At 35.7% G+C, this 19,469-nt stretch overlaps 2 protein-coding genes across 3 annotated transcripts in view; one reads left to right on the top strand and one right to left on the bottom strand.

The window, feature by feature from the left end:
- Window positions 1–14,632, top strand: part of EEA1 (early endosome antigen 1) — a 129,878-nt gene extending 115,246 nt beyond the window's left edge. The window contains exons 23-29 of the mRNA XM_069584181.1: window positions 4,472–4,657; window positions 5,934–6,065; window positions 7,980–8,165; window positions 9,295–9,533; window positions 9,791–9,911; window positions 10,473–10,571; window positions 11,206–14,632. Of these exons, the coding sequence (XP_069440282.1) occupies window positions 4,472–4,657; window positions 5,934–6,065; window positions 7,980–8,165; window positions 9,295–9,533; window positions 9,791–9,911; window positions 10,473–10,571; window positions 11,206–11,328 (1,086 nt within the window). The 3' untranslated portion in view covers window positions 11,329–14,632. The remainder of the gene's footprint in view (window positions 1–4,471; window positions 4,658–5,933; window positions 6,066–7,979; window positions 8,166–9,294; window positions 9,534–9,790; window positions 9,912–10,472; window positions 10,572–11,205) is intronic.
- A 927-nt stretch (window positions 14,633–15,559) lies between these two features.
- PLEKHG7 (pleckstrin homology and RhoGEF domain containing G7) overlaps window positions 15,560–19,469 on the bottom strand; it is an 88,200-nt gene continuing 84,290 nt past the window's right edge. For both annotated transcript variants that reach the window (XM_069584182.1, XM_069584183.1), the window contains exon 18: window positions 15,560–19,269. In XM_069584182.1, the coding sequence (XP_069440283.1) occupies window positions 19,162–19,269 (108 nt within the window). In that variant the 3' untranslated portion in view covers window positions 15,560–19,161. The remainder of the gene's footprint in view (window positions 19,270–19,469) is intronic.

Genomic DNA, 19,469 nt, shown 5'->3' with positions numbered 1-19,469 from the left:
ACCACTTGTGAAAATGCAAGCAGATTCAATATTGACTTTGTCAACTTCCCAAGACTATTGTAATGCATAATATTAAAATTAGATTATAACTCAAAATAAACTTAAATTATCTAAACATATATGGATACTTTGGCCTTGGCAGTACTGTTGGATTAGATGAAGTATCATTTTTACTAAAATGATGGATATACAAAAAGGGTAAATAATTTTTATGTAGCATTATCAGTTGTCTAAGGGAAATGGAACATTTGTATTCTCTCACAGAAGGTTTAACCAGTTCTCTTTTTTTTGCCACAGTGAAATTAGTATGCCTTTTGATTCTTTTCCTATGTCTGGATTTTTGCTTTTTGCTTAATTTAAAATGCTTTATTGAAAAGTTCCATTGAAAATCACAGAATATTTTTATATATAATATATAAATACACGATGTCGACACTTTATTCATAGGCTCCTATAGGGAAGGCTTTATGAAGGAGGGAGAACTTGCCTTGACCCTGAAAGATAAGAACTTGAATACAGAGGGTCTGAGAAAGACCAGTTCACTCCGGAGACACTGAGAAAGGGAGTAGTGGGGGGAACCAGCAAAGCCAGGAGGCAGTCACCATAATTGACTTGTGTTTGGAAATTAAAATTAAAAGGACTGGGATTAAATTGTGTGGTACCTTAGATGCCTAGCAAAGGTGCTGACTGGACTTTTTGTTGGGTTGGAGGTAGCAGGGAATGAAGAGTCTAAGCAGAGGAGTAAAAGGAAGTGGATATATACTTAACCTGGAAGTGGTTTACAGACAGCTTGGTTTGGATCTGGTGTAAACTAGTGCTGGGAGGATTAATTAAGAGGCTGTCTCCCTTTCTTCCTCTTAACTCCAGTAATCTAGCTGTGAGCTGATTAGGACTGGAGTTAAAGAAGATGGAACAGAAGAGATTAATTGGAGAGAGAAGATGAAACAAAAGGGGTGAATAATATAGAGTGCAAGGGAGTGGAGGAATCAGTGGTAGCAAGCCTCAGTCTGATTTCTGTGGGAAGGAATCTGAACTACTTGCCACAAGGCAGGATCTTACAAAGCAACAGGAGATTGGGGGAAGAATTTCCACAGGGCCAAACAGTAGATATTTATATGTCTGTATTTTTATATGAAGTTCAAAATTAGAGGTTTTTTTTTTAATACCACCTGACATTTAGAAAGCATCTTACTTATTATATTCTCTTTATTTATTTATTTTTTCCCTTTACAACACTATTGAAAGTCAGGGAAGGTTGTTGAAAAGTTTGGACTTTATCCTGTCGGCAGGAGGGAGTCACTGAAAAGATTTGTTCGGATTTGTATTTTAAGCCAGTGTGGCTGAATGTGGGGATGAGAGGAGGCTGCAGTAGTCCAAGTGCAGATGATGCTGGCTTGGGCTGGTAGAGTAAGGATGGACAGTGTGAATAAATTGGATGGACATTCAGGTGAAAGAGAAGTTGCAACCTAATGACTGATTTAAAAATCTTTAGAGACTTAGATCTTTCAGATCAGTATTTTTTCATTAAGCCAACAATTATTTTTATTATGCTTGAAAGCTATAAAATCATGTTCTAATTTTATACATGAAAGAAAATTTCAAATGTAAACACGGGTAAGAGAAAGACAGGGATAAGGCTGCTGTGGAGTTTAAACGACTGTTGAGAGGCTGTGGATAGACACTCTGTACCAAAGCTTTCTTTTGCAGATGAAACTGAGGTCCCCCCTTGGTTGGTGACAGGCCTAGTGTTTGCACAGTAACAGAACCATGACTGGATCTCAGCTCTTTAGACCTTTATTCTTTTACCATCATTTCCCTAGAAAATTTTTTCATATGATAGGATATTGACAGATTCTATGCTAATCCTTCCAAAATGACATCTGAACTATTAAAAATCCTCAGAAAGTTCAAGTGATATTTACGGGCCAAAATAAGGGATCTGCCATTCTTTTTCTTTTGCTTCAGTGATTATTAAATGATCTTGTGTAAAAGAGAAAGGGAGAGGGTCAGAACCTTGTAACATGACACCTAATCAAGACTGCCATCTGTGGGCTGATGGTGTTTGCCAAGACACCAGTAGAATGGAAGCCGAGCTGTGCCTTTAGCCCCATCTGCTGGATTATTTATGAAGTACCAAAGTTTGTTGACTGGATATTTTAAATTGGCTTTGCTGGGTGCTATTCTTTGATGTTCAGGAAAGGTAGAAGTGGAGTTTAACTAAAATTTGCACCCTCAGTGAAGTGAAAACTCTAGGATAAAAAGTTCACAATTAAGTATAAATCTTCTTAGCATAGTACTATTCCTCATGTCATTTCACCCAGGCATCAAGAAAACGTAATAACTAAAAATTTTTAAAGGTTTATGTTGAAAGAAAAAAAGGGAAAAATTGTTAAAACAGACCGAAAAAACACCACCTACCATGGAACAGTGCAGAAAATGTTTTTTTGCTGCACTCAGTTGGGGTATTCAGGATCAGGGTGGTGCTTGATCTGCATAGGGATTTGGTTATTCCAGTGGCAGTGGGTGAGTTAAAGATAACCCCAGTAAACCATGATAGTGAGAGGGAGTTCTCCAAGGGAAAAGAGGCTAAGCCGATGAAAATAGTGTAGTCTACAGCAGAAAAGATAAAAGGAGTGTTTAAAACAGCAGTATACTGCTGAATGTCATAGATGAATATCCAGAGGCAAGTAGAACAGTATGTCTTGGCTCAGAAAAGAGTAGTGCAGATTTTTAGCTTGACTTTAGTCATTAGGATTCTGTGAGTTCCAAATTTTATAGGCTGTTATTTAGAACACGGGCATTTTGGAATTCTTGTGCTTTTAGGCTCTAGCAAGAATTGGTATTCCTTAACACTAGATCAGGACCTAATTACAACTGTGTAGACTTTATTGGCTAGGCTTTGACAAATTTTATTTTTTCCCCTGAAAACACTGTTACCCTTTGTGATGCTTAAAGTCAGTGCCCACATGCCCGTGGAACTTTCTTTAAACATTCCACAGAGAACATTCACATTCATTTTTCTGTGCATCTGGCACACTGCAGATGCCTGTACAACTTTGATTTTACACTCTGGCTCTGTTTTCCAGGTTACATGGTCAGCTTCTTTCAGGGCCATCTTTCACTGTCCTGTCTACCTTAGTAGTATATTCAATTAATGCTTAGCTGCTGGATTAGTAAAGAACTAGTGACTTTAGGTCGTTCCCCAAAAGGAAGCGTTACGGTTCTTAGTGTTCTACTGGAAGCTATTGAAAATGGAAATTTAACTAGAAAAGACTTCTGAACTATTTCTAAGGAATAATCTCTTTCAGGAAGGTTAAGTCCTTTAAATAAGGTTTTCATTCATTTTTCATCTATTCTTTATTGAATGCTTTTTTCCCAAAACTTTTAATTTTGTTTTGGAGAATAGCCGATTAATAATGTTGTGATAGTTTCAGGTGGACAGCAAAGTGACCCAGCCATTGTTGTTCAGTTGTGTCTGTCTCTTTGCGACCCCATGGACTGCAGTACGTCAGGCCTCCCTGTCCATCACCAACTCCCGGAGCTTGTTCAAACTCATGTCCATCGAGTCAGTGATGCCCTCCAACCATCTCATCCTCTGGCATCCCTTTCTCCTCCTGCCTTCAATCTTTCCCAGCATCACGGTCTTTTCTAGTGAGTCGACTCTTCACGTCAGGTGGCTATTGAATGCTTACTATAGCCAACCTTAGACAACAGTGATTCCTCCTGAATTATATCTTCTGCCTTTTTTTCAAAGAAACTATATCTCCAAGATAAGAAAGATAAGTTTTTTCTAGATGGCAGAACATCTTAGAATTATTTCCCTTAGCAGCTGAGAGTGGCAAAGTTCCTGCCATTTTCCATTCCCCACCTGTTACCACAACTACCCCGAAATCAAAACCTAGGATGTCAAAAAACTTGTTCTTTTCCCCAGCTTCAGCTTCTTGAAATATCTGGGCCTTCGTACAGTTGCTAACTATGGACTATGTTAACCGACAGTGCTGCTGACACCACACAGATGGGAAGTTAAGTGGATGGGCTGATGGCCTTGTCAGAAGTAGAGCCTCTGATGTCTGGTTGACTTTCCTATTTTAGTTCACTTGATCAGATTGGCGATTTAAAATACATTTTCCTCCCAAGATAAAAAAGCTTATCTATTAAATAAAGCTTTTAGTATGCCAAGGGTTATCATAGATCCTACAAAATACGTATGTATACATAATCTTTGTAACTCTTTTTAAATAGCCTTTTTTTTTTCATGTCTCTCCATATATCTAACTATGTTCTCTGAGTGTTTGATATGGTTCCTACTTATTTGGTTTTCTTTGTATCACTTAGCCAGTAAATACTTACATATCATTTTTAAAGTATTTCTTTCCATTATGTTTATGCATAACTGTCATGTATATTAACCATTATGTTTCTGTTGAAATTTACTAAAAATGACATAATTTGGTGAAATTGTTTTTATAAGTCTGTAGAAGAGAAGCTTTCTCTAGCACAGGAGGATTTGATATCAAACAGAAATCAAATTGGAAACCAAAATAAATTGATTCAAGAACTGAAGACCACCAAGACTGCTTTGGAGCAAGATTTAGCGAAGCACGAACAGCAGTTGAAGGAACAGAATAAAGCACTACAAGATATGCAAAAAGAAAAGGTATTTTATTTTCTGACTAAACCTAGAATCTCAGAGTTACAGTGGGTATAGAGATCTAGTCACATCTCTCACCTGAGAGAGGCATCACCTTTATTTTTAGTAGCTCTCTCAGATGGACTTCTAGTTTCTTAGAAAAGACTTTGGTGATTGGAATTCTAATGCTAGGAAGTTCCTTGTCATTTCTGTCCATCTTCTTACTGCTTTTTAAGTTTTACAAACAAATCTGATTTCTTACATGATAGGCCCTGGGTTATTCAACAACAGATATTATAGTCCCTCAACTATTTCTCATGTAACATGTTATCCTCTGGATTTATTAATGAGGTAATAAAAGGTCTAGGAATAATTCTTAAGCTTGTTAAAAATTCTTGAAATTAAGAACCAATTTTTTCTAAGAGGAAGTAGGGGTGTATTTTGTATAAATGATGCTAGGTTGTGAAGTTGAAAGGACTGTAATATACCTAGTACATTTAAAGAGCAGTTAAAATTTTATATGAAAGGGAAATTCAGATTCTAGGAAACATTTTATTTTTGGTTTCATAATTGAAATCATATATTTCCATCAACTGATATATTCTGAAGTGTACAATTCCTGAAGTTCTTGCTATATCTTAATTATGCAGTTCCTTTTTTTTTTTTTTTGGCCATACCAAAAAAAACCTGGGCTCTCAACAGTGAGAGAGTGGAGTCCTAATCACTGGACCACCAGGGAATTCCCTCTGAATTATCTTTAATTTAAAAATTGGAGGGGAAAAAATAGGGGAATATTTTTGTGGTGATGGCACTGCTGAAGCTGGAATGAAATTTATAATTGGTGCCTCAAGTTAGAAAATTCTGACAGAACTGTATAGTTTAGAGGCCTTTAATTACAAGGGTTTTAAATCAGGTAGATCTTGTTTTAATTTTTTATTTTACTTCTATTTATCTTCTCTGAGTCTTTGTTCCTTGCCTAAAAAATGAGAATTAAAAAGAGCTACCTGGTATAGAGATTAAGTTAGATGATGTATAATATTCCTCCCTAGGTGCCTTATATAAAGACAGTGATATAAAGATAATAAGGGTAAGATGGTAGTTTTGGCTACACTTTAGCCAAACAGTTTTACAGTATTAACTGTTTAATCCTTTATAACAGTCTTATTGTTGTATAAATAAGGACACAGAGACATAAGTAATTTGCTCAACTTAGGTAGAAAGGGGCAATGACAGTCATAAATAGCAATTATTTTTGTTACATTAAGTATTTACTTTAAAATTCTATAAATCATTTTTTCTATAGTCACTAAAAGAAAAAGAACTAGTAAATGAAAAATCTAAATTGGCAGAGACAGAGGAAATTAAGTGTAGACAAGAAAAAGAAATTGCTAAATTGAGTGAAGAACTCAAGTCTCACAAGCAGGAAAGCATAAAGGTATGTGAAGATTGTTTTTCCTTTTGTATTATATTAGTGTTGTTAATGTTATATTAATGTTATTAATTAATGTTAATGTTATATTAGTATTGTTAATAAAGTGCAGATGACACCACCCCTTTGGCAGAAAGCGAAGAAGAACTAAAGAACCTCTTGATGAAAGTGAAAGGAGAGAGTGAAAAAGTTGGCTTAAAGCTCAGCATTCAGAAAACTAAGATCATGGCATCCAGTCCCATCACTTCATGGCAAATAGATGGGGAAACAGTGGAAACAGTGTCAGACTTTATTTTTGGGGGCTCCAAAATCACTGCAGATAGTGACTGCAGCCAGGAAATTAAAAGACACTTACTCCTTGGAAGGAAAGTTATGACCAACCTAGACAGCATATATTCAAAAGCAGAGACATTACTTTACCAACAAAGGTCCGTCTAGTCAAGGCTATGGTTTTTCCTGTGGTCATGTATGGATGTGAGAGTTGGACTGTGAAGAAAGCTGAGCGCCGAAGAATTGATGCTTTTGAACTGTGGTGTTGGAGAAGACTCTTGAGAGTCCCTTGGACTGCAAGGAGATCCAACCAGTCCATCTTAAAGGAGATTAGTCCTGGTGTTCTTTGGAGGGAGTGTTGTTGAAGCTGAAACTCCAATACTTTGGCCACCTGGTGTGGAGGGCTGACTCATTTGAAAAGACCCTGATGCTGGGAAAGATTGAAGGCAGGAGGAGAAGGGGATGACAGAGGATGAGATGGTTGGATGGCATCACCAACTCGATGGACATGGGTTTGGGTGGACTCTGGGAGTTGGCGATGGACAGGGAGGCCTGGCGTGCTGCAGTTAATGCGGCCGCAGAGTCAGACATGACTGAGCGACTGAACTGAACTGAGTGTTGTTAAAGAGATACTTGTGTGTGTGTGTGTGTGTGTGTTTATGTGGGTAGAAATATATCTTATATACATATATACACACATACAGGCTATATTTATCTGTTTCTTTAGAACATAGTATGTGCCAGGCACGTTTTTTTTTAATTGGAAGATAACTGCCCTAGAGTATGGTGCTGGTTTCTGCCATACACCAACATGAATCAGCCACAGGCATACACATTGTTGTTTTTGACAAATACTCCTGCTCTCACAGTGTTTTTATGTTGTAGTGTCTATACACATGTTGAAACTGTGTTAACTTTGCTTTCAGATTATTGAATAGAGCAAAGTAACCCCCAAAGTTTAAATTTTGTTGAGATGATAATTGAGAGCGCTATCCTTTAAGCCTACAGATAAAAACTTCAAAATATATGTGTTTAGGATCAGGATTTTAAGGGATTCTGTTTTTTAAATTGTTTTTCTTCTTAAACTCCTTTAATCTGTTATTTAGAACATTTTTATTAGCATTAGCATGGCTGGCGTGCCACTTAAAGAAACTGAATTGCTTATAAGTTGCTTTTAAAATGTTACTCATTTTCACAGAGAAGGGTTAGATTTTTCTCAGGTGGTCTCATAGTACCTCTTGTGTCTGTCAATATACTTGCCATTTTACTTTATAATTATCTCTCTATCATGTTCTTCTAGACTGACTTCTTAAAATCAGGGAATGTATATAATTTATCTTTTATGTATATCCCTAGAACCTATCAGTGTGTGATACCTAAATGTCGGCAAATAAATGCTTATGATATGAAGAAAGAGAAAATAGGGGGTAGAAAATTTTCATATCATTTAATCAAAACAAGCATTGCAAAAGCATCAGCTGAATTTGATTGTTGAGCAGCAAATACATAATCTTGCACCTTTTTAACTGTTTGAAATACTGAACTTTAAGAATTTCATAAGAGTCTAAAACTGATTGTTTGTAATAAGCTGTATAAATTTCAGCTTTTTAACCATAAAGGATTATTTATTTTGGTCTTACTTTTTCATAGGAAATAACAAATCTCAAGGATGCCAAACAGCTGTTGATTCAGCAGAAATTAGAGCTTCAAGGGAAAGTAGATTCTCTGAAGGCAACCCTTGAACAGGAGAAGAAAACCCAGCAAATGCTAAAAGAGCAGATGAAAAAGGAAGAAGATGAGCTGAAGAAAGAGTTTATGGAAAAGGAAGCTAAACTGGTAAGTTAATGGTGGGAGGTGTGTTTTGCAATTGATTTTGTAAATTAATCCATTGAGAGGATTTTTCTACATAAAAGTTATGATTCAAATGCTTGCCTAACTTTTAATTTCTTAAAATTTATTTTTAATTGAAGGATTACAATATTGTGTTGGCTTCTGCCAGTACAGCAACAGGAGTCAGAATGGCCATCATCAAAAAATCTACAAACAGTCAATGCTGGAGAGGGCGTGGAGAAAAGGGAACCCTCTTACACTGTTGGTGGGAATGTAAACTGATACAGACAATATGGAGATTCCTTAAAAACTAGGACCAAAACTACCATATGACCTGGCATTCCTACTACATTTTAATTTTTGATTTAAGATAGGAAATGTGATTTATTTAAATAGCTGACATGTGATTGGAAATGTTTATTCTGTAATTGTATTTTAGTTTATATAATTCAATAAAACATAATTTAAAAACACTTTTAGTGCCAGAAGAACAAGCCTGTAACTATGTAGACTGAGGTAGGTGGCATGAGTGCGAATCATGTTAAACTTGTTAAGTGAATGTTCATATGGGCGAACGGAAACTGCAGCTTGGACTCATGCTGACCGGAGTCTGCTTTTCCTTCCCTAACTTGTGTGTGCCAAATAGGAAGCATCTGGCTTTCCTCTGTTGAACTGAGTCCAAATATCCCCAGATAATTGGACTGCTAAATGTTTTCATTGAAGAACTGCAGTTTCAGGTTCATGTGGTGATTTGAAGTATTATTATTCGTTTTTGGCAGTTTGAGAGAGAGGAGGATACATTTGGAATTTGAGACATAAGAAAATGCCAGCTTTGTCTCCAGGGCACTTGATATCTCTAACTATGTGTTCTTCCCCTGCTCTAGTGGGAAAAAGGAAAATCTCCAATTGCTTTACTTTAGCTTGATTTTGTAAGAGGCTTGTTGCCTATCATTTCAGGCTTAAGACTTTTAAACCAGTTCAAGTTATGCAGATGTCTGTGGAATCAGTTTTATTAGGGCCTGCTTTCCTTTAGAATAATTATTTATGCTGCCACTGTTTAAAAGTTCAACAACTTAAGTTTATTTTGCACTACCTTTGTAGTAGGTTTTTTACCTACTGTTGTTCCTTTTCTCAGCATTCCGAAATAAAAGAAAAAGAAGTAGGAATGAAGAAACATGAAGAAAATGGGGCTAAACTTACCATGCAGATCACAGCATTAAATGAGAACTTGGGCACCATAAAGAAAGAGTGGCAGTCCAGTCAACGGAGAGTCAGTGAACTTGAGAAACAGACGGACGACTTACGGGGTGAAATTGCAGTACTGGAAGCAACAGTTCAGAATAACCAAGATGAAAGGAGAGCACTACTGGAAAGGTGGTTGATGTCTAGTGAAATTAGTTTATTTCCATGCTAAGTGATAAAAAGATTGTATTTCACATTAAGGCAAAATAGAAGTTTTGAGAGAAGTGCACCTACAGGTTATTTAAGCAGCCATTTAAAAGCTAACCCTTCCAACAATCATATAGGTAAAAGTAATGTATTATGTTTAAAGTCACTGAAGTGGTTATGTGTATACAGTGAAGGTCTGTAATGATTTTTCTTTTTAAATTATGTTTTGCATTCCATTTTAGGTGTCTTAAAGGAGAAGGTGAAATAGAAAAGCTTCAAACCAAAGTACTAGAATTGCAAAGAAAGCTGGATAATACAACTGCAGCAGTGCAGGAGCTAGGCAGAGAGAATCAGTCCCTTCAGGTAAGTCACCTGCTAATATGAGGCAGTTGTTTAGCCTAGAATTTCCCTTAGTGAAAAGCATATTTTTCACATTAAAAAAGAAAACCTCATATTTAATAATACTTTTAAATGGCTACTGAGTTGCAGCAGTACTGTAGGTGTTATGGGTCATTAAATACAAGATTTAAAGAATTTATCTGAGAGATCTCAACAATTAGAGAGTCATGTCATTCATGAATTGACATTACTGGGAAAAGTCAAGAACACAAAGGAATGAACGAGTCCCTGTGTGTTGAAGTGATCTCAGTATGTGCTCAGCGTTCCAAGGAAGGATTGCTTGATCCTTAGGATTAGAATGCATTGGAAATCATCGAAGGTTAGAAATTACCAACACCTTTGAGAAATAACATTTGCTTTACTTATTGTCATTCATTTGTAGCAACTTTTGATAATGGAAGTTGACCAAGGTATTTCTGATTTTTAAAAATGTACCCGGTTTTAAAACTTGGGCACCAAGTTAGAAATTATCAATCATTGTTTATAGTTTTGAGTACTATTTATTGAAACTTTTCTCTTTAATAGATCAAACATACACAAGCGTTGACTAGAAAGTGGGCTGAAGACAGTGAAGTACAAAACTGTATGGCCTGTGGGAAAGGCTTTTCCGTAACAGTGAGACGGGTAAATGGTTTTATTACTATAGTTTTGGATTTTATTCCTTGGTGACGGTGTTTTAACCATCAGAATTGTCCTGCATTTGACAGACTTTAAAAGTTTTGGCATTTATTAACTTTAATTTATAACTACGTAGAATAATTAAATTTCATGCACTCTAATTTCTTTCTAGCCCATGTGTTTCAATTTTAGTTTTATATTCAATCATTGTCTTCCTACTGAGTGACTCTCTGGACTAATCATTTTCTGAACCAGTGCACTCATGGTCAACTCAAGCTTCAGTCAGACATTTATACTCCTATAGAAGAAATTACGCCTGACACATTTTGCAAATAGGAATAGTTTTTCACTTGATAGAGGTACTCTTTATTAAGGCATTTATTAAAATCCTACAAAGGTTCTTCTGAGAATTCCAAGATAAATTCCATATTTAATGTTTAGTATTTGACTAAATAGGAAGCATTCAAATTAACAAAAGGGATTAAATTGATATTGACATTTTATGTTATTAAATAGTAAGTACATCAATCACTTGAAAGTTAATATACTTTCACAGTGAAGTTTACTTTCTTCTTGTGGTCTCATAATACTTTTGGTATAGTTTTTATGCTTGAAAATGTTCAATTTCTGTCATTTACAGCATCACTGCAGACAATGTGGAAATATCTTCTGTGCTGAGTGTTCAGCCAAAAATGCCTTAACTCCTTCTTCCAAGAAGCCTGTTCGTGTCTGTGATGGATGTTTCAATGACTTGCAAGGATAATGGGTTATCACAACTTCAAAGTAATATTACAGTAACATTAGACTTTTAATAAATGCACTTAATAGAGGTCCTGGACTACTACTATTTGATTTGGACAGTGGTTGCAATACTAAACCAAATTAGAATTCGTATATTTTGGAATGTTATCAAGTAAAATTCTTCTATTTTTGTGAGACTTGAGTTCATCTTTCTCCATTTAACCCTGGAACAGCTTTCATGCCAAGTTTAGAAGTAGCCAATGAAATGTAAATAAATTTTGGATGGAAAATAGCAATGTATTTTTTTAAATATAATTTCACTGTTCAGAAATGATATGAAACACTTCCGTAGCTGCTTCTTTCTCCCAAATTTAGTGTATGGAAATGTACATGGGTGATGTTACCCTACCAGATATACTGCACAATAACACATCGATTATATTAAATATTCTCATTATAAAGTCATGCACAGAACTATAGTTTTCTTATTTTCTTATATATAGGTCCATAGCTCAGTTGCATTGTTACAAATTTACTACTCAAGTGTTCTAAATACAGATTATGTATTTAAATATGTATTAACCATGAATTCAAACATGGTTTTTATGTTAACTATATTAAGTTCTCTTGGGTGAATTTTATGGCAATCTCTTTAAAATTAATTTGCTTATTTTATGACTATCCATATTTTATCTGTATTATGGTTATTCTCGGGTTGTATTTAAAGATAAGGGTTAATTTTTCTTTTTTGTCTTTCTGATTTTTAAACTCCCACATAGTCTTAATTAAAAATCCTACAAAACTTACCAGCCTTACCCCCAGTTGGAAGGTGAATAACATAAATTGTGTAATGGTCCTATACTATTTAAGCAGGAAGTCTTCTGAGATCAGCTTTCATTTTATATCCTCATTTCCTCTCATTTTCTCTCTCCAGCATCTTCAGGAATCTGAATTTGCTTTTTTTAATGGATCTTCTTTTTTGAAGGTAATTTGGTTTAACCTTCTCAAGTATAGCTCAGCTTCACTGTAATTGTGTTATAGTTTTGCATCTTAAAGCTAGTGACTGGTATTGTTATAGTCTTATCTGTGAAAACAAATATGGCAAGGAGACATTAAATATCCTGTTTTATATTTTTACTTAGCTAACAGGGAAGAATTTTTTAAAGTTTTGAACTTGACTTACATTTTAAACTACATTTGGGGTTTCATATCAACTCTGTATCTGTTTACTTTGCAAAAATACTGCTATGAAATTACCTTGAAATAACAGTTAGATAATAGAGTATCGCCAACCCCTATATTAAAACCAGAACTGAAACAGAATGACTAATTGAGGGTAATTAAAAATTGGCGTATTTGTATGCTACACAATGGACTTAAACTTTATCATAGTCTTAATTTGGAAAATTGGAAAACATCTGAAAAATCATTGATTTATTACTCTACGAAGAAATGTAAAGTTACGTATTCACTCAGTGCAGTCATTTGGTAATGGGGGAGGGTGGGGCCTAGTAATCCATTTACAGTAAGTGCTTTCAAGTATCATGCTGAAATGATCATGTTATATTCTTCCTATAATGTACACAAACTAAAAGAGATTGCCATATATTCATTAATTATTTAAAAAATCTGTTTAAGTAAACTCTGTTGTCAGTAGCTATCAAGGACCCTGACTGAATCCCTGGACTCAGATAAACATACATCCTTGAGCATAAATATTGAAGAAATATAATGGTTCCTTATTAAAAATAAGTTGGATAATAGAAATTATGCATTTTCATATATTTACAATTCAAATACTCTTTAATTCTATACTTAAAATTGATAAGCATGTTGGAATAACATTCACAGCACAGTTGTTCTTTTTAATGATAATGAAACTTCATGAGAAATTTCCTGGAATATTTGTTCACTTCATCTCCTAATTGGGCACACTGAAGGCCTTTCCCTGCCTTGTTCCCCCTGCCCACATATTCATAAAAAAATTGTGGGGACAACAAATACATATGTGTTTGAGTATTCTCTACTTTTCATCTAGCTAATCTTACTTTATAAGCCCCAAATAATTTGACTACATATTAAGTAGAAGTGAAACCTAAAATTTAGCCATTAGTCTCACCAACAAGGTGTTTTGGAAACAAAAGGTTTTCTTTTTAATTAAAAAGTCATCCTCTTAGTGCTTACTGGTTCTACATTTTAGATGTCTGCTAGGACTGTCAGTGATTTAGAGCTGGCACATATGGAGTCCCAGCTCTAACGCAAAGCATATTGGCATCACGTTAGTAAATTTGTAGCCCCAGCACAGAAATGTGAGTTAATAATCAAGTCTTGCTGGGTTAGTGTACAATAAACTATACCTACGGAATTTTTAGTAGAAGACAAAGCTGCTGTTATAGGATTTATTTTGAAGAAAAAAAGAGGGAAACAAACACAAAAACCTCAATGCAATGTATAATTTTGTTCAACTACCTCTTAATGTGGAATTAGTTTAATAGTTTCCTCACAGTAATGTTAAATAGTAACTGCCAAATTTGTTAGTTCCCCATCTCTGTTGAAAAAAATTGATTATTTTATAGTTTGGAGAACTTTAAAGACACTTTTTTTTTTTTTTACTGTGCATTTGCATAAAGATGTTTAGCTTTTAAGTGGAGAGCAAATTATGATCATATATTTTGATATTATTCATGACCTATTTGACTAGTTTTTTTTTAAATGCACTTTGGCTATGAAACCCTGGATGATTTGATCCATAAGATTTAAATGTGCCATCAATTTCGTATGCCTAGACATGAGCTTGATGAATGGTATTCTGTGATTATATAATGTGCCACACATTATTGTCTTAATTGCCCTTTGCCTGAATTTTAATGATCAGTTATTGTTGCAGATGTGAATATTGTGTATAAACTTACTAAATTTATGTAAAATTGTATAAAATAGAATTGGAAATAGCTAGGTTCTCTCTGTGTAGAAGTAATGAACTTATTGTAACATGATGCAGTTATGTCTGTGACATTCTGTACTTCCTGAACTGGATCATATTCATAGTTTCTGTAGATAATTTTGCATGAATATTTTCTCCTTTAGATTTTGGATTCATTGTATTGTTTACTATTTGTGATCATGTAGTTGTGCCTTATTTGTGAGAGAGTTTAGCTCAGTAAATACTGCGGTTTCTAAACTCAGTGAGTGGAAGATTATTGATTATAAATGTAACTGATAAATTACATAACATTTAAATCTGTATAAAGAAAAATGGAAGGATCCTTTATTGTTGCTTTTTAAAAAAAAATGCTAAAGACATTAAAAATCATTTCTTTCTAGTATATTCTGTGACTAAATTATTTTGTCAAATAATTTTAAAAGAATGGCTGATATCTTATTTACAGACTTAGAACTTTGCAGTTGGATATAGGCAGTGGGTGTGCATTAATGTTCAACTTAGAATAGTAAATTAATCTCAAGAGAAATTACTAGTGCTATTTTGGTTGAGACATCACCTTTTCACTCCATTATTGCAGAGAATTAGCAAAACAAAAACATTAAACGATATTAATATTAAACAATATTAATCTCGTTTCACGGTACCTTTAATAGCTGGGCGACCACTTAACGATACTTTTCTGATGGCTTAATGTGCTGTTGCTTTTTGCTGTCCCCCACCCTCAGGTAGCAAAGTTTTAGAAGCGATTTTTCAGTTTACACTAATGTGTTATTCTCTGAAGTGAACGTATATATCCTCAAACACTTATTAGATGTGTTCTTTTGTGAGCTTTATAGAATTTGACTTCAAATACATGGCATCTTATTTAAATTTTATTGTAACAACAGTTAATATGAGATCTACCCTCTTTTAAGTGTACAGTACAACAGATCTCCCAAGCGCACTCATATTGCTTAACTGAGACTTTATGCCCATTCATTGATTAGGAACTCCCCGTTTCCCTCTACCCCTTGGCAACTATCGCTCCACTCTTTGATTCTATGAACTTGAGTATTTTAGAAACCTCATATAAGTGGAATCATGCAGTATTTGTCTTTCTGCGACTGACTGATTTCCCTTAGCATAATGTCCTCAGGCTTCATCTATGTTGTTGCCTGTTTCAGAATTTACTTCTTTTTCAGGGCTGAGCAGAATTCCATTGTGTGTACATACCAGTTTCTTTATCCACTCATCTGCTGGTGAACATTAAGGGTTTTTCCACATCTTGGCTATTGTGAATAGTGCTGCAATGAACACAGGAGTGCTAATATTTCTTTGTATATAGTATATTCTAAAGCTGTTTTACATCGTAACTAATTAAATTTACATGTTAGTCTTTTTTTCTCCCTTTAATGAGATTTAAGGGAGAAATTAGTTTTTATACATACGTGTTTACTGGCTTCATGGAATAAAAAGGAATCTTGAGAGATCACCTAGTCCCCTGCTCTTTCCCTAGGTTGGCTGATTTCTAGAAAACCTTGCAAGATGATTTTTTTCTAAAAAAATACATAAATTAGTTTTCATCTCTAAGAACTTAATTCTCCTGTACTTTCTTAGGCACTGACAGTACTTACTGGTTTTCCTTTCATTTTTACTTACTCCTAATAAATATGACATTATTACACAGGCTGTGACCCTCCCTTCTAATAGTGCTTGGCCCTTTAAAAGCACTGTTATGCTACACTTGACCACACTGCCTGGTTTACATGGTGAAACATGCATTCTTCTCAAAGAATTAAGTGTTCACAACACTTCCTCAAGCATCATCCTCTCTATCCCATTCTCCAGCTTAAAGAGATCAGTTTAAGTATCATTTGTCTTGTGGTCCAAGTTGATAAATACACTACTTCCATCCTGGAAACTGCAAAAAGTACTATGTCTGAAATTGTCTAAAATGAAAATCACAAATTTAAATCTGAGAATATGAACCAATTCCTTACCTGCAGTTAACAGTATATTCCACCATGATAATACTTCAAGCTGCCTTTCTTGGCAAGAATTCTAATGATGTTTTAAGTCCTGCCAAATAAGATGCAGTACTGTGCTAACTCACACATATTCAAAACCAGAAAATTTTATGACAAACTCCATTATTCAAAAACTGAGATTTAGAGAATATGCTACTATTTCTATGAAACCTCCCAAGTAAAACTTAACAAGTAAAATTAGAACAGATAATTGCTTTTTTCTCAAAACAATGGAATTTAGTCTTTGGGATTTTCTCCAAGTTAAGAGTATTATAAAGTATACCTGAGATAAGTAAACTGTTGGAGACTAGGAATTTAAAAACCGCTACTAAGATGAAGACATTATTATTCATTGCTTAATATGCTAAAAGAGCAATCCAACTTTGTATGAGGTAGGATTGTAGAGCAGTAAAACTGATTTATAAGTCAGGTAGGAGACTTGGTTTCAGTTCAGACAGTCGCTCAGTCATGCCCGACTCTTTGCGACCCCATGAATCGCAGCACGCCAGGCCTCCCTTTCCATCACCAACTCCCGGAGTTCACTCAGACTCACGCCCATCGAGTCGGTGATGCCATCCAGCCATCTCATCCTCTGTCATCCCCTTCTCCTCCTGCCCCCAATCCCTCCCAGCATCAGAGTCTTTTCCAATGAGTCAACTCTTCACATGAGGTGGCCAAAGTACTGGAGTTTCAGCTTCAGCATCATTCCTTCCAAAGAAATCCCAGGGCTGATCTCCTTCAGAATGGACTGGTTGGATCTCCTTGCAGTCCAAGGGACTCTCCAAGAATCTTCAACACCACAGTTCAAAAGCATCAATTCTTCGGCACTCAGCTTTTTTCACAGTCCAACTCTCACATCCATACATGACCACTGGAAAAACCATAGCCTTGACTAGACGGACCTTTGTTGGCAAAGTAATGTCTCTGCTTTTGAATATGCTATCTAGGTTGGTCGTAACTTTCCTTCCAAGGGGTAAGTGTCTTTTAATTTCATGGCTGCACTCACCATCTGCAGTGATTTTGGAGCCCCCAAAGTAAAGTCTGACACTGTTTCCCCATCTATTTCCCATGAAGTGATGGGACCAGATGCCACGATCTTCATTTTCTGAATGTTGAGCTTTAAGCCAACTTTTTCACTCATTCACTTTCATCAAGAGGCTTTGAGTTCCTCTTCACTTTCTGCCACAAGGGTGGTGTCATCTGCATATCTGAGGTTACTGATATTTCTCCCGGCAATCTTGATTCCAGCTTGTGTTTCTTCCAGCCCAGCGTTTCTCAAGATGTACTCTACATAGAAGTTAAATAAGCAGGGTGACAATATACATCCTTGACGTACTCCTTTTCCTATCTGGAACCAGTTGTTGTTCCATGTCCAGTTCTAACTGTTGCTTCCTGACCTGCATACAGATTTCTCAAGAGGCAGGTCAGGTGATCTGGTATTCCCATCTCTTTCAGAATTTTCCACAGTTGATTGTGATCCACACAGTTGAAGGCTTTGGCATAGTCAATAAAGCAGAAATAGATGTTTTTCTGGAACTCTTTTGTGGATGTTGGCAATTTGGTTTCTGGTTCCTCTGCCTTTCTAAATCCAACTTGGAACATCTGGAAGTTCATGGTTCACATATTGCTGAAGCCTGGCTTGGAGAATTTTGAGCATTAGTTTACTAGCGAGTGAGATGAGTGCAGTTGTGTGGTAGTTTGAGCATTCTTTGGCATTGCCTTTCTTTGGGATTGGAATGAAAACTGATCTTTTCCAGTCCTGTGGCCACTGCTGAGTTTTCCAAATTTGCTGGCATATTGAGTGCAGCACTTTCACAGCATCATCTTTCAGGATTTGAAACAGCTCAACTGGAATTCCATCACCTTCACTAGCTTTGTTCGTAGTGATGCTTTCTAAAGCCCACTTGACTTCACATTCCAGGATGTCTGGCTCTAGGTGAGTGATCACACCATCTTGATTATCTGGGTCATGAAGATCTTTTTTGTACAGTTCTCCTGTGTATTCTTGCCACCTCTTCTTAATATCTTCTGCTTCTGTTAGGTCCATACCATTTCTGTCCTTTATTGAGCCCACCTTTGCATGAAATGTTCCCTTGGCATTTCTAATTTTCTTGAAGAGATCTCTAGTCTTTCCCATTCTGTTCTTCTCCTCTATTTCTTTGCATTGATCTGCTGAGGAAGACTTTATCTCTTCTTGCTCTTTGGGACTCTGCATTCAGATGCTTATATCTTTCCTTTTCTCCTTTGCCTTTCATCTCTCTTCTTTTCACAGCTATTTGTAAGGCCTCCCCAGACAGCCATTTTGCTTTTTTGCATTTCTTTTCCATGGGGATGGTCTTGATCTCTGTCTCCTGTACAGTGTCACCAACCTCTGTCCATAGTTCATCAGGCACTCTATCTATCAGATCTAGTCCGTTAAATCTATTTCTCACTTCCGCTGTATAATCATAAGGGATTTGATTTAGGTCATACCTGAATGGTCTAGTGGTTTTCCCTACTTTCTTCAATTTAAGTCTGAATTTTGGTTTCATTACAGATACAGATAAAATAAGATGCTAGAATTCATATCAGACCCAAGTAGTGGGCATTGTTTTACGACATGCATCCACCTGGTCATCCCTTATGAACTGTAACAGCCTCATACTTCCCTCACCCCACTTTCAAGCCTGACTGAAGCATTATGAGATACTCTGGGATATCAATACATGCATACTTAAGAAATTCCTCAGGGTTCAAATTTGTTGAAGCCATTATTACTCTACCCTGAGGAGTACCTATAGCTCAAATTCTAAAACTTCTTTAAAATGCTTATTCTAGATCATCCCTAGGTTAAGTGCTACAAGTTTGAATGAAAGACTACCTTAATCCCTAATGTCTAAAAAGGTGTGCCACTTGATTTAGGTCCCTAAATTTCCGAGGATTCTGCAGGCAAAGTGAATGAGGACATTTTCTTGGTTTCTTGACTCTTGGTGAAGCAAGAGATTGCTGCTGTTATTTGTGCTATCCATGTTCTCTGTTAAAAAATATAGTGAGAAGAGAATGTTAAACTGACAATTTCTCACATATTTGGATTAATATTTTCCTTTGTATTCATTAACTTGCTCTTTAAAACTGAAGACTGATGAAACATTTGCCTGTCTCCCATTTTCTGTCTTAATTAGAATGTATCATCAATACCTCTATCACATGAATGCAAATGGATTAGATGAGTAT

Source organism: Ovis canadensis, chromosome 3, assembly GCF_042477335.2.
Source record: "Ovis canadensis isolate MfBH-ARS-UI-01 breed Bighorn chromosome 3, ARS-UI_OviCan_v2, whole genome shotgun sequence".
NCBI classification, from domain to species: Eukaryota; Metazoa; Chordata; class Mammalia; order Artiodactyla; family Bovidae; genus Ovis; species Ovis canadensis.
This window is presented reverse-complemented; position numbering and strand designations above follow the sequence as displayed.